Genomic DNA, 15,409 nt, shown 5'->3' with positions numbered 1-15,409 from the left:
GTCGTTCGCCTAGTCCGCGACCTCTTGCAAGCTCCCAAGCCCAGGGGAGAAGTAATGTCGTACGACTTATGGGTTCGAGAGGCCTTGATCAGCGAACAGACGTTCCCTCTATGGTATCAGGCGTATCTCACCAAGATCGCCCCTACCATAAGACGAGAGAGACGATTTTCTCCTCGTCATCCGAAGGCTTTTCGCATAAGAAACCGTGGAACAAGGTTTCGAGGCCCTTTAAGCGAAAGTCAGTCCTTTCAGGACAGGTCCAGCATCCTGGTTTTAACTATTAGGACAGCTCTGACCCTATGCAGTCATCGGAAGACTGCTCGCCGCCTAAACAAAAGCGTAACACAGGCTCCGAGAGTCTTTTTGTAGGCAAGGTTTTGCAGTCACAGACGTTACCCTCGTCTCTTACCGCAACCATTCCCGTTGATCCTAAATGGGTTGTACGGCAAGACATGCAGAATAAGCTTGCCTCTCTTATGGAGGACTATTCTGCTGAGCAGGTTCACGATGATCCTCGCCGCTTAGCTGATGCAGTCCAGTGTTGACTTTCAGCCGCTTGTGGACGTTCAGCCGCTGCCGCATGCTCTTGTTGACGTTCAGGACGTTCGCCAACCAGCGAAGTTGACTTGTTTTGACGTTGAGCGTCAAGCACCGCAGTCAAGAGTTGTTTTGACTGCTCAGTCTAGGCAGTCAAGGCAGTCTCGAGTTGACGTCGAGCGTCCTCCCGCACCTGTTGGTTGTTGCTGGTCAGTCCTTTAAGCAGTTACATGACATAGCGTCCTTGACTGCTACTGTTGCTCCTTTGCGTGTGGACTCTGCTTGTCAAGCATCCACCACGGCAGGTCTCTCCCTTGCTTGAGACTCGGCTATTGTCGGACAAGGTTCCTTCAGATGAGGAAGTTGCTGTTCCCCCTCCTACTGATATTCCCTTGAGGACTCTGTCAGACGGAGAGGAGCCTAAAGTTGCTCAGCCCTCTATGGACTTTAAATAAATCATGCTGATTTTTAAGGATCTTTGTCCGGATCTTTTTGTAACTGCTGCTCCTCGTTCGCCTAAACGTCAGAGTTTACACTAGGCCTAGCTACTTCGAAGCCGTTGTTTTATAAGCTAGTGCTCTCTCGCTCTTCTAAGAGAGCTTTACGTTTGCTAGGCGACTGGTTTATCACCAGGAGGAGTTTGGGGGAGACAGCCTTTGCTTTCCCTACTTTTAAGCTGGCTTATAGAGCGAGAGTCTGATATGACTCGGGAGAAGTTCTCGGCTTGGGAGTTCCTGCCTCTGCCCAGATAGACTTCTCAAACCTCATAGACTCTCCCTGGCGCCTGGCCATGAGACGCTCCAAGATTTTATGGTCGACTTCAGAGCTAGACCATCTCCTGTTAGGAGTTTTTTTCGAGCGTTTGAAGTTTTGCTGTACAATTATGTCATGCATAAACAAGGCTTTCAGGGATGGCTCCAATGATCTGACAGCCATGTTCTATGCAGGAACAAGTCCCTCAGGGATGGCTCCAATGATCTGGCAGCCACGTTCACTGCAGGAGTACGTAAGAGGCAAGTGCGCTCAATGTGTTCATTGTCAAGACAAACTTCACGATGAAGTCTACCAGGCTGTCTTGACAGAATTAATGGAAGGCGACTGGATGGTCTCTCTCGACCTTCAGGAGGCATACTTCCACATTCCTATACACCCGGATTCCCAACCGTTTCTGAGGTTTGTTTACAGGAATGTGGGGTACCAGTTTCGAGCCCTGTGCTTTGGCCTCAGTCCTGCTCCTCTCGTGTTTACGAGGCTCATGAGGAATGTGGCAAAATCCCTCCATCTATCGGGGATCCGAGCCTCCCTGTACTTGGACGACTGGCCTCTCAGAGCATCGTCCAGTCTTCGCTGTCTGCAGGATCTACATTGGACGTTGAGTCTGGCCAGGGAGTTGGGACTTTTGGTCAACCTAAAAGTCCCAACTGATCCCATCCCAGATTATTCTATATTTGGGGATGGAGATTCGCAGTCCAGTTTTTTTCGGGCTTTTCCGTCTGCCACCGAATAGAACAAGCCCTGCTCGAAGTCCAACTAATGCTGAAAAGAAAACGTTTGTTCAGTCAGGAGTTGGAACAGTCTCGTAGGGACTCTCTCATCCCTGGAGCAGTTTGTCTCACTAGGGAGACTACACCTTCTGCCTCTCCGGTTCCATCTAGCCTCTCAATGGAACTAGGACAAGACGTTAGAGACGGTATCATTCCCAGTCTCCGAACCAGTAAAGGCATGCCTGAAATGGTGGGACAGCAATATCAGTCTGAGAGAGGGACTATCCCTAGCAGTCAAGAACCCAAACCACGTGTTGTTCTCAGACGCGTCGGATTTGGGTTGGGGTGCGACCCTGGACGGTCGGGAATGCTCGGGTCTGTGGACCTCAAGTCAGAAGAGCATGCACATCAACGGCAAGGAGCTATTAGCAGTCCACTTGGCCTTGATGATATTCGAAAGCTTCTTCGAAACTAAGTGGTAGAGGTCAACTCAGACAACACCACAGCTTTGGCGTACATCTCCAAGCAAGGAGGCATACACTCCTTCACGCTGCTCGAGATCGCAAGGGACCTTCTCTTATGGTCAAGAAATCGAGGCATCTCCCTGTTGACGAGATTCATCCAGGGGGACTTGAACGCCTTGGCAGACTGTCTCAGTCGGAGGGTCAGGTGATACCCACGGAATGGACCCTCCACAAGGACGTGGGCAAGAGTCTTTGGGCTACTTGGGGTCAACCCACCATAGACCTCTTTGCCTCCTCGTTGACCAAAAGGTTACCAATCTATTGCTCTCCAGTCCTAGATACAGAAGCAATCCACATAGACACGTATCTACTGGATTGGTCTCTTCTGGACTTATATGCATTCCCACCATTCAAGATAGTCAACAAGGTACTGCAGAAGTTCGCCTCTCACGAAGGGACAAGGTTGACGTTGGTTGCTCCCCTCTGGCCCGCGAGAGAGTGGTTCACCGAGGTACTTCAATGGCTGGTAGACTTTCCAAGAAGTCTTCCTCTAAGGGTAGATCTGTTACGTCAGCCCCACGTAAAGAATGTCCATCAAAGCCTCCCCGCTCTTCGTCTGACTTCCTTCAGACTATCGAAAGACTCTCAAGAGCTCGAGGCTTTTCGAAGGAGGCAGCCAGTGCGATTGCAAGAGCTAGGAGAGCTTCTACCATTAGAGTATACCAGTCGAAGTGGGAAGTCTTTCGAGACTGGTGCAAGTCAGCATATGTGTCCTCGTCCAGTACCTCTGTAGCCCAAATCGCAGATTTTCTTTTACATCTGAGAAAGGTTCGCTCCCTTTCAGCTCCCACGATTAAGGGCTACAGGAGCATGTTGGCTTCGGTCTTTCGACATAGAGGCTTAGATCTTTCCAACAATAAAGATCTCCAAGATCTCCTTAAGTCTTTCGAGACCTCTAAGGAACGTCGTTTGGCAACTCCTGGATGGAACTTAGACGTGGTCCTAAGGTTCCTCATGTCAGACAGGTTTGAGCCATTACATTCAGCCTCCCTGAAGGATCTCACCCTCAAGACACTTTTCCTAGTGTGCTTGGCTTCGGCTAAAAGGGTCAGTGAACTTCATGCCTTCAGTAAGAACATCGGCTTTTCTACAGAAAAAGCCACTTGTTCACTTCAACTTGGTTTCCTGGCCAAAAATGAACTGCCTTCTCGTCCTTGGCCTAAATCTTTTGATATTCCTTGCTTATCAGAGATCGTAGGCAACGAACTGGAAAGAGTATCATGTCCTGTTAGAGCTCTTAAGTTCTATTTAGCTCGTACTAAGTCATTACGAGGTAAATCTGAGGCATTATGGTGCTCAGTTAAGAAACCATCATTGCCTATGTCAAAGAATGCTTTGTCATATTTTATCAGATTTTTAATACGAGAAGCTCATTCTCACTTGAATGAGAAAGACCAATGTTTGCTTAATGTTAAGACGCACGAAGTTAGAGCTATAGCAACCTCCGTGGCCTTCAAGCAAAATAAATCTCTGCAAAGTATTATGGACGCGACTTTTTGGAGAAGCAAGTCAGTGTTCGCGTCACTTTACTTAAAAGATGTCCAGACTCTTTACGAGGACTGCTACACACTGGGTCCATTCGTTGCAGCGAGTGCAGTAGTGGGTGAGGGTTCTACCACTACATTACCCTAATTCCAATATCCTTTTTAATCTGTCTCTTGAAATATTTTTAATATTGTTTTTTGGGTTGTACGGAAGGCTAAGAAGCCTTTCGCATCCTGGTTGATTTGGCGGGTGGTCAAAGTCATTTCTTGAGAGCGCCCAGATTAGGGGTTTGATGAGGTCCTGTTGTATGGGTTGCAGCCCTTAATACTTCAGCTCCTGGGAGTCTTTCAGCATCCTAAGAGGATCGCTGGGCTTCGTGAGGAAGACAGACTAATAAGGCAGAGTAATCGTCTAAGTCAACTTCCTTACCAGGTACCTTTTTATATTTGGGTTTTGTTATGATATAACTGTCAAAAACTCTAAGCATATACGCTGTAAACTTAATTAACTCTGGTCTCTACCCACCACCATGGGTGTGAATCAGCTATTATATATTCACCGGCTAAGTTAAATATTTAAAAATGATATTTTAATTATAAAATAAATTTTTGAATATACTTACCCGGTGAATATATAAATTAAAGGCCCCCCCTTCCTCCCCGATAGAGACCCAGCGGGATGAGAAAAAATTGGGTCTGTTTACATGTATATGCGGTATCTGGCCGATAGTTGGCGCTGGTGGGCACACCCGCAACCTTCATAGCGATCGCTCGCGAGTTTTTGTGTGTGTTTTCTGTCGAGCCGCTGGAGCAGCAGCTATTATATATTCACCGGGTAAGTATATTCAAAAATTTATTTTATAATTAAAATATCATTTTAAATGCAAGCTTGCTAATTTGTATGAAAGTTATCGATTGTAGAGAGCTATGTAGTTTCAACAAAATACTGATATAATAAGAAAAAGGATGATTCACTTAAAAACAATTTGGAATTTGCCTTTTTGCCAACTAATTTAATCAGGGAAAGGTATGTAGTGTACCAGGTAATTTGCTCAGCACGTAGTAAGCATAGAATTTTTTAGGAGTTAGAAAATGAAAATAAGATTAAGAATACAGTATTTCCAGTTCTTCATATCCCCGGAAATGTTTATATGACAGGCTCTGGTTATAGATTTATTACAGTAGACAAGCAAATTTTGTGCCACTGATAAATACTGTATTATTGAGCAAGAGATGCTTTTTTTTGCAGATGCATTGGTAGTACAATAGTGGGCAATTTTTACTAATTTCCTATTGCTCTATGATTGAAATTTTCTGAGGTATTTAAATTTCAGGTGAGATTTAGCTTTGTAATTACATGCTTTCTTGAGTCTAGTTTTCCTGTTGCTGGACTTATTTACTTTTTTACCATTTTGTTTTATAGTATAACTATTTATTTATATTCTATTCATCATACATAAGCATGATTTAATTTTACTAGTCTCTCTGTGATTATGCTGCCAGAAAACTCATTAATTTTTTTTAATCAGTAGATACGAATATGGTTTTGAAGCATAAATATATTTTTAGTATTCTTTTTTAGTCATTTACTTTAGCTTGAATGAAAGAAATGGATTTCCTTGCCTCAGTAATTTAGCCTTTTACAATGATACAAGACTAATCTGCCATTTCGCTTTCTTTTCTTTTCAGTATGTTGGTGAAAATTTGGCGGTAATGTCAATAGGATTCCTTTTGAACAGTAAGGATGATGCAGTTATCTGGAGAGGGCCCAAAAAGAATGGTAATGACTTACAGTTTTTGTGGAGAAATGTACATCTATCCAGCTTTTTATATTGAGATTTATTATGTAAAACTTCTGACTCTATTTGCTTTCTTTTGCAATCTCTCTAAAATTGCAGAACATTCAACAGTACTCATTTTTTTGTCAACTTCTTATAGTAGATTACTCTTGTTTTTTAGTAATTTGGGGACTGGTGTAAGAAGTATTCATAATATTGGACTTGAATGGATAAAGAAAAGAGGTAGTTTGGGGAAAAACAAATTACAGTACAAAGATACTTATATTTGACAAAATTTACATGAATAAAGTATGGTGAGTCTTGATGGAGGAAAAGTCAATACAAAAAGAAAGGTGTTCAGACACCTGTGACCTCGTGAGACTTGAAAAAAAAACTGTCCATAAACCTTGGTATATTTTCAGCTACATGAGTGAATTACAGATTACAACAGTGTATCTCATTATAGGCTCAAATTAATGGATTGATTTATTACTACATACTCTCATGTTTAAAGAATAAAATCAAGATATCAGCAATGTATAAGTGGTTGGGAAAGGGGGCCACAGGAAAAATTGCCAGGACAAAGGGGTAGAATGTAGATCATCTTTGTCTTCTTTCACATGGAAACTTCTTGGCCCCCTCTCACACTCCAAATATATATCAGTTATTTAAATGGTAAGGGTGAGATTATCATGCGTAGTTAATTTTGAACACAACTAATAAACCTGAGAGGGAAACTATAGCCTGATTAAGCCTTGTTTTGTCCCTGAGTATCCTTACCCATAAGGAATACCTGAGAGGATTAACTATTTCAATGATGGATTTGATATGCATTATAAGGTGTTGTCTAGTGAAGGAGTAGAAGTGAAAGATGTATGCATTAGTAAATGGAAGAAATTCTTAGAGAGAAAAGCTGGATATAAAATATTTTGAGAAGCACAATATTATAACAAATAGGGCTAACAATGGCTTATTTGCACAATTTTAGCTTTATGAAATAAAGCATAAAAAAATTTATATAAAACTTTAGACTAAACTGTGTATAATATTATAGAAACTTCTTGTTTATTTAGGGGTGGAATTTTCTTGTTTTAAATATTTAACTTAGCCGGTGAATATATAATAGCTGCAACTCTGTTGCTCGACAGACAAAAAACAGTAAAAACTCGCCAGCGATCGCTATACAGGTTGCGGGTGTGCCCACCAGCGCCAACTGTCGGCCAGATACCACTCTCGAGGTAAACAAAGACTCAATTTTCTTCTCTGTCGACGTGTCGACAAGACGTACTTTTACTCGCTGTAGAACCTGGAGTTTTCTCAACATATTTGGTGAAGTACTTCATTTTGGTTTGAGCTTTCGCAGTGCAGGTGTTTTATCTTCATCTTAAATCTTGAACTCGTTTTTGGATAGATTTAATTTTTGATGACAAAGAGAGTATGGACTTTCTTTGACTTTTAAATGGCCGACCCTTCCCTTAGACGGAAGTGTGTTTAGGCTTTAGCAATTATCTTATCACGTTATAAATTAATTATAGATTTTCCTCTATATATTTTATATCTCACCGCCTTTATTAGGCCTCTTCGATTAACTTTCCATTTATAATAAACATAAAAATAAATTTTAATGATTTGTTTATATGCGACCTTTCCTGAGAGTAGGCGGTCCTAACTTGGAAACCGAAGTTAAACAACGTTGAGCCCTTTTCAATCGTAATAGCTTTTAAAGAGCTAATGATTTAAAACTTTTTAAATGAATATTTTTAATAAATATTTTATGAAAGATTTTCTTTGAATAGTCTTCGTACTGTTTTCAAAGATGAACTAACGTTTAGTTTATTTATGCTACGCAGTTTGCGCTCTATCGTTACGATAGAGAGAGAGAGTATCACGGTTTCACTTTGCAGAAAGAATAAATCGATTCTGACGTTTTGTTCATTCTTTCAAAGCTTAAATGTTTTAAATTCTATTTTAAAGGAACTTTTTAATTGAAAAACCTTTCAGTTTTTTCCTTTGGTCAAATAACATGTTTTTTTGACGAAACGTAATTGGGCTCTTCTCTTAGGTGCGAAATCAAGAGAGAGAGAGATAGAGACGGAGGGAGAGAGAGGAGAGAAAACGTTCCGTTCAAGCGGGTAACGTTGTTCTCGAGTTACTCTCGTCCCTAGTCTCTGTACGGGGAGAAAGGATAAAACGTTTTTAGTTTTATTCTCGTCCCCAGGCAATGTACGGTGAGAGATTGAAAACGTAGTTTTGAATGAACTAGTGTTTAGTCTCTTCCCCAGCCACTGAATTTTTTATCTTAAAAGATGTTTACTGTGTTTTGCTGGTATTAATGTGCTTGCTTTATACAGTGAACCCTCGCTACTTCGCGGTTCGACCATCGCGGATTCACCACTTCGCGGATTTTTTCCATAACCCATATATATACAGTAATATATATATATATATATGTATGCATGTATTTATGTATATATGAAGGTATGTATATGTGTATACATATAAATATATATATATATACACACACACACACACATATATATATATATATATATATATATATATATATATATATATATATATATATATATATATATATATATCTAAAGTAGGAAGATGTGATGTAGTTCTAAGGGAAAAGTATGGGAAATATGTCTGGGTAATAAGCAAAGCTCTACCTCCAGTTTGTTTCTACATTATGATCAGAGATAAATGTAAACAAAACATTGGTTGCCATTTTTTATCAAGCTTTTTAGCATGTTTAGGAAATGCATGATATAAAATCACCTTTAATATTTGTGCCTGTTTTAGTTTAGGGTACTGTAGTACATGCATTAAGTGTTCTGTACATTAAAGGGTAGTTTGGTAACAGTACTACGTACAAGGGAAGGTTTTAAAAGTCTGAATATACATGTTGAATAAATAGGTAAATATGGTGTCACTACTTCGCGGATTTTCACCTATCGCGGCCGCGACTGGAACCTATCTACCGCGATAAACGAGGGTTCACTGTACGACTGATTTCGCATTTACTACCTTTTGATGAGGGTAGAATTGCGTGCTTCAGGTAGAAATCAGTAAAAGTTTCGATTTCAGTGAAATAAGTGCAAACAGAAAATCGTAGTGATAAAGTGATATTGCGCAAAGTGTTACAGTGTTGCGTAACCGAGGGTTCGTCTGTTCGTGCCTGTCGTTCACCTAGTCCGGGACCTCTTGCAAGCTCCCAAGCCCAGGGGAGAAGTAATGTCGTACGACTTATGGGTTCGAGAGGCCTTGATCAGCGAACAGACGTTCCCTCTATGGTATCGGGTGTATCTTACCAAGATCTCCCCTACCATAAGGCGAGAGAGACAATTTTCTCCTCGTCATCCGAAGGCTTTTCGCATAAGAAACCTGAAACAAGGTTTCGAGGCCCTTAAGCATAAGTCAGTCCTTTCAGGACAGGTCCAGCGTCCTGGTTGTAGCTATTAGGACAGCTCTGACCCTTTGCAGTCATCGGAAAACTGCTCGCCGCCTAACAAAAGCGTAACACAGACTCCGAGAGTCTTTTTGTTGGCAAGGTTTTGCGGTCACAGACGTTACCCTCGTCTCTTACCGCAACCATTTCCGTTGATCCTAAATGGGTTGTACGGCAAGACATGCAGAATAAGCTTGCCTCCCTTATGGAAAACTATTCTGCCGATTAGTACGTTGAGCCTAGCCGTTTATCTCATCGAGATCCTGGCTTTCAGCCAACCTAACGTTCCTTTGTGCGTCCTGGTGACGTTGGCGTAGCTAAGTCACGTCAGTCAGGTTGTTTAGAACCACACTCGATGCGGTCTCGTGTGGATTTTCAGCCACATTTGGACGTTAGGCCACTTGCTGATGCTCCTGTTGACGTTCAGGACGTTCGCTAACAATCGGAGTTGACTTGTTTTGACGCTGTGCGTCAACCTCCGCATTCTAGAGTTGTTTTGACTGCTCAATCTAGGCGGTCAAAGCAGTCTCGAGTGGACGCTGTGCGTCCTCACGCACCTGTTGTTGTTGACAGTTCACAGACTGTCAAGCAGTTACATGACGTTGCGTCCTGGTCTCTCTCACCTGTTGTTGTTGACAGTTCACAGACTGTCAAGCAGTTACATGACGTTGCGTCCTGGTACGCTACTAATGCACCAGTGCGTGTGGACTCTGCTTGTAAAGCATTGCCACCACGGTAGGTCTCTCCCTTGCTTGAGACTCAGCTATTATCGGACAAGGTTCCTTTAGATGAGGAAGTTGCTGTTCCCCCTCCTACTGATATTCCCTTGAGGACTCTGTCAGACGGAGAGGAGCCTAAAGCTGCTTAGCCCTCTATGGACTTTAATTAAATCATGCTGATTTTTAAGGATCTTTGTCCGGATCTTTTTGTAACTGCTGCTCCTCGTTCGCCTAAACGTCAGAGCTTACACTAGGCCTAGCTATTTCGAAGCCGTTGTTTTATAAGCTAGTGCTCTCTCGCTCTCCTAGAGAGCTTTACGTTTGCTAGGCGACTGGTTTATCACCAGGAGGAGTTTGGGGGATACAGCCTTTGCTTTCCCTTCTTTTAAACTGGCTTATAGAGCGAGAGTCTGATATGACACGAGAGAAGTTCTCGGCTTGGGAGTTCCTGCCTCTGCCCAGATAGACTTCTTAAATCTCGTAGACTCTCCCTGGCGCCTGGCCAGGAGACGCTCCAAGATTTTACAGGTCAACTTCACAGCTGTTTTCGAGCCTTTGAAGTTTTGCTGTACAATTATGTCATGCATAAACAAGGCTTTCAGGGATGGCTCCAATGATCTGACAGCCACGTTCTCTGCAGGAACAAGTCCCTCAGGGATGGCTTCATGATTTGGCAGCCATGTTCACTGCAGGAGTACGTAAGAGGCAAGTGCGCTCAATGTGTTCATTGTCAAGACAAACTTCGCGATGAAGTCTACCAGGCTGTCTTGACAGCATTTATGGAAGGCGACTGGATGGTCTCTCTCGACCTTCAGGAGGCATACTTCCACATTCCTATACACCTGGATTCCCAACCGTTTCTGAGGTTTGTTTATAGGAATGTGGGGTACCAGTTTCGAGCTATCGGAGATCAGAGTCTCCCTGTACTTGGACGACTGGCTTCTCAGAGCCTCTTCCAGTCATCGCTGTCTGAAGGATCTCAATTGGACTCTAGATCTGGCCAAGGAATTGGGACTCCTAGTCAATTTGGAAAAGTCACAGCTGGTCCCATCCCAAACTATTCTGTATTTAGGGATGGAGATTCACAGTCAAGTTTTTTCGGGCTTTTCCGTCGGCCCCCAGAATAGATCAAGCCCTGCTCTCCATCCAGAAGATGCTGAAGATAGAACGCTGCTCAGTCAGGCTGTGGATGAGTCTGGTAGGGACGCTGTCATCCCTGGAGCAATTTGTATCATTAGGAAGACTACACCTCCGTCCTCTTCAATTCCATCTGGCTTTTCACTGGAAAAAGGACAAGACGCTAGAGGCGGTCTCGATCCCGATTTCCGAAAAGATAAAGTCTTGTCTGACTTGGTGGAAGGACAATATCAGCCTAAGAGAGGGTCTTCCCCTGGCAGTTCAGATACCCAACCACGTTCTCTTCTCGGACGCATCGGACTTGGGCTGGGGCGCGACGCTGGACGGTCGGGAATGCTCAGGTCTGTGGAACTCGAGTCAGAGGAGCATGCATATCAACTGCAAGGAGCTTTTGGCGGTTCATCTGGCCTTGAGAAGCTTCGAGTATCTCCTTCGAGGCAAAGTGGTGGAAGTAAACTCGGACAACACCACGGCCTTGGCGTACATCTCCAAACAGGGAGGTACCCACTCACTGACGTTGTACGAGATCGCAAGGGACCTGCTCATCTGGTCAAAAGATCGAGGCATCTCCCTAGTAACGAGGTTCATCCAGGGCGACTTGAACGTCCTAGCAGATTGTCTCAGTCGGAAAGGTCAAGTAATTCCAACCGAATGGACCCTCCACAAGGATGTGTGCAAGAGACTTTGGGCGACTTGGGGTCAACCCACCATAGATCTCTTTGCAACCTCGCTGACCAAGAGGCTTCCAATCTATTGCTCTCCAGTCCCGGACCCAGCAGCAATACATATAGATGCCTTCCTCCTAGATTGGTCACATCTGGATCTTTACGCATTCCCACCATTCAAGATTGTCAACAAGGTACTGCAGAAGTTCGCCTCTCACCAAGGGACAAGGTTGACGTTAGTTGCTCCCCTCTGGCCCGCGAGAGAATGGTTCACCGAGGTACTTCGATGGTTAGTAGACGTTCCCAGAAGTCTTCCTCTAAGAGTAGACCTTCTACGTCAGCCACACGTAAAGAAGGTACACCAAAGCCTCCACGCTCTTCGTCTGACTGCCTTCAGACTATCGAAAGACTCTCGAGAGCTAGAGGCTTTTCGAAGGAGGCAGCCAGTGCGATTGCTAGAGCAAGGAGAGCGTTTACCATTAGAGTCTACCAATCGAAGTGGGAAGTCTTCCGAGACTGGTGCAAGTCAGTTTCTGTATCCTCGACCAGTACCTCTGTAGCCCAAATAGCTGATTTTCTCTTATACCTGAGAAAAGGACGATCCCTTTCAGCTCCCACTATCAAGGGCTATAGAAGCATGTTGGCATCGGTCTTCCGGCATAGAGGCTTAGATTTTTCCAACAATAAAGATCTGCAAGACCTCCTTAAGTCTTTCGAGACCACTAAGGAGCGTCGTTTGGCTACTCCTGGGTGGAATTTAGACGTGGTCCTAAGATTCCTCATATCAGACAGGTTTGAGCCTTTACAGTCAGCCTCCCTGAAAGATCTCACTCTTAAGACTCTTTTCCTGGTATGCTTAGCCTCGGCTAAAAGAGTCAGTGAGATTCATGCCTTCAGCAAGAACATCGGATTTTCGTCAGAAAAAGCTACTTGTTCTCTGCAACTTGGTTTTCTAGCCAAAAATGAGCTACCTTCTCGTCCTTGGCCTAAATCTTTCGATATTCCCAGCTTATCGGAGATCGTAGGCAATGAACTAGAAAGAGTCTTATGCCCTGTTAGAGCTCTTAAGTTCTACTTAGCTCGTACTAAACCTTTACGAGGCCAATCTGAAGCGTTATGGTGTTCGGTTAAGAAACCATCCTTGCATATGTCAAAGAATGCTTTGTCATGTTTTATCAGATTGTTAATACGAGAAGCTCATTCACACTTGAGTGAGGAAGACCGATCTTTGCTTAAGGTTTAGACGCACGAGGTTAGAGCTGTAGCAACTTCCGTGGCCTTTAAGCAAAATAGATCTCTGCAAAGTATCATGAACGCAACCTATTGGAGAAGCAAGTCAGTGTTCGCGTCATTTTACTTAAAAGATGTCCAGTCTCTTTACGAGAACTGCTACACACTGGGACCATTCGTAGCAGCGAGTGCAGTAGTGGGTGAGGGCTCAACCACTACAATTCCCTAATTCCATATCCTTTTAATCTGTCTCTTGAAATGTTTTAATGTTTTTATGGGTTGTCCGGAAGGCTAAGAAGCCTTTCGCATCCTGGTTGATTTGGCGGGTGGTCAAAGTCATTTCTTGAGAGCGCCCAGATTAGGGGTTTGATGAGGTCCTGTTGTATGGGTTGCAGCCCTTGATACTTCAGCTCCTGGGGGTCTGTCAGCATCCTAAGAGGATCGCTGGGCTCCGTAAGGAAGACGTACTTACAAGGCAGAGTAATCGTCTAAGTCGACTTCCTTACCAGGTACCTATTTATTTTGGTTTTGTTATATTGATAACTGCCAAAATGAAATAAAAAACTCTTAGCTTATACGATGTAAACATATTTAATTCTGGTCTCTACCCACCTCCTTGGGTGTGAATCAGCTATTATATATTCACCGGCTAAGTTAAATATTTAAAAATGATATTTTAATTATAAAATAAATTTTTGAATATACTTACCCGGTGAATATATAAATTAAACGACCCTCCCTTCCTCCCCAATAGAGACGCAGTGGGATCAGAAGAAATTGAGTCTTTGTTTACATCGAGAGTGGTATCTGGCCGACAGTTGGCGCTGGTGGGCACACCCGCAACCTGTATAGCGATCGCTGGCGAGTTTTTACTGTTTTTTGTCTGTCGAGCAACAGAGTTGCAGCTATTATATATTCACCGGGTAAGTATATTCAAAAATTTATTTTATAATTAAAATATCATTTTCAATGATGAACTCGCATAGGATTGCTCCTCTTTTTCAGTGATAGATATTAGGTTGTTTGGAAATACTGTACTGTATTTTTATGATTATACAGTAGTACAGTACAGTGAACCCTCGCTACTTCGCGGTTCGACCATCGCGGATTCACCACTTCGCGGATTTTTTCCATAACCCATATATATACAGTAATATATATATATATATATATGTATGCATGTATTTATGTATATATGTAGGTATGTATATGTGTATACATATAAATATATATATATATACACACACACACACACATATATATATATATATATATATATATATATATATATATATATATATATATATATATATATATATATCTAAAGTAGGAAGATGTGATGTAGTTCTAAGGGAAAAGTATGGGAAATATGTCTGGGTAATAAGCAAAGCTCTACCTCCAGTTTGTTTCTTCATTATGATCAGAGATAAATGTAAACAAAACATTGGTTGCCATTTTTTATCGTGCTTTTTAGCGTGTTTAGGAAATGCATGATATAAAATCACCTTTAATATTTGTGCCTGTTTTAGTTTAGGGTACTGTAGTACATGCATTAAGTGTTCTGTACATTAAAGGGTAGTTTGTTAACAGTACTACTTACAAGGGAAGGTTTTAAAAGTCTGAATATACATGTTGAATAAATAGGTAAATAGGGTGTCACTACTTCGCGGATTTTCACCTATCGCGGCCGCGACTGGAACCTATCTACCGCGATAAACGAGGGTTCACTTGTACAAGACACTAATGTAGTATCCTGCAGTAAACTTTGTCATCTTATTTTAGCTGGAAATAAGTGTTTAAAATAATAATTTGCATAATTGTGATTCAACTAATAATCTTTTATTCTCTGATCTGGCTGAGATATTGATAATGATGACAATAATCATAATAAGTAATTCTATTATAATTTCAAAAATGATCACTGTAAAGACTTTTTGGATGTTTTACTAAAGTAATACTATTAAATTTTATATACTTGCCAGACAGTTTGTTTGGGAAGTCTTTAATAGACTTGTTTTTCAGGTATGATCAAACAGTTCCTACGTGATGTTGACTGGGGTACTTTAGATTATATGGTTGTTGACACACCTCCAGGAACAAGTGATGAACATTTAAGCATTGTTCAGTATTTATCAGCTGCCCCTCCAGTAGCTGCTATTATTGTTACAACACCACAAGTATGTTTGAAAATTATTATATTTGTTGCATGGAAATTGCAGTGTACTGAAAATGAGTACAGTAGTGTTTTACAGTATCTTGAAAAGAATAGTGGATATTCATCATATCAAAATGGAGTCTTTTCATATTTTAGATGCTAATGAGTAAAAGTCTAAAGTGCCTTTTAACTGCATAATTTCAATTAAAGTTTGTGTGCAGTAACTATATTATTTTATGCAA

At 42.0% G+C, this 15,409-nt stretch overlaps 1 protein-coding gene across 1 annotated transcript in view; it reads left to right on the top strand.

Moving 5' to 3' along the window:
• LOC137627643 (cytosolic Fe-S cluster assembly factor nubp1-like) overlaps window positions 1-15,409 on the top strand; it is a 75,323-nt gene that overhangs the window by 37,977 nt on the left and 21,937 nt on the right. The window contains exons 5-6 of the mRNA XM_068358783.1: window positions 5,719-5,809; window positions 15,035-15,189. Of these exons, the coding sequence (XP_068214884.1) occupies window positions 5,719-5,809; window positions 15,035-15,189 (246 nt within the window). The remainder of the gene's footprint in view (window positions 1-5,718; window positions 5,810-15,034; window positions 15,190-15,409) is intronic.

This window comes from Palaemon carinicauda, chromosome 35, assembly GCF_036898095.1.
Source record: "Palaemon carinicauda isolate YSFRI2023 chromosome 35, ASM3689809v2, whole genome shotgun sequence".
Taxonomy (NCBI): Eukaryota; Metazoa; Arthropoda; class Malacostraca; order Decapoda; family Palaemonidae; genus Palaemon; species Palaemon carinicauda.
The sequence above is the reverse complement of the archived record's forward strand: the minus strand, read 5'-3'. Positions and strand labels throughout refer to the sequence as shown.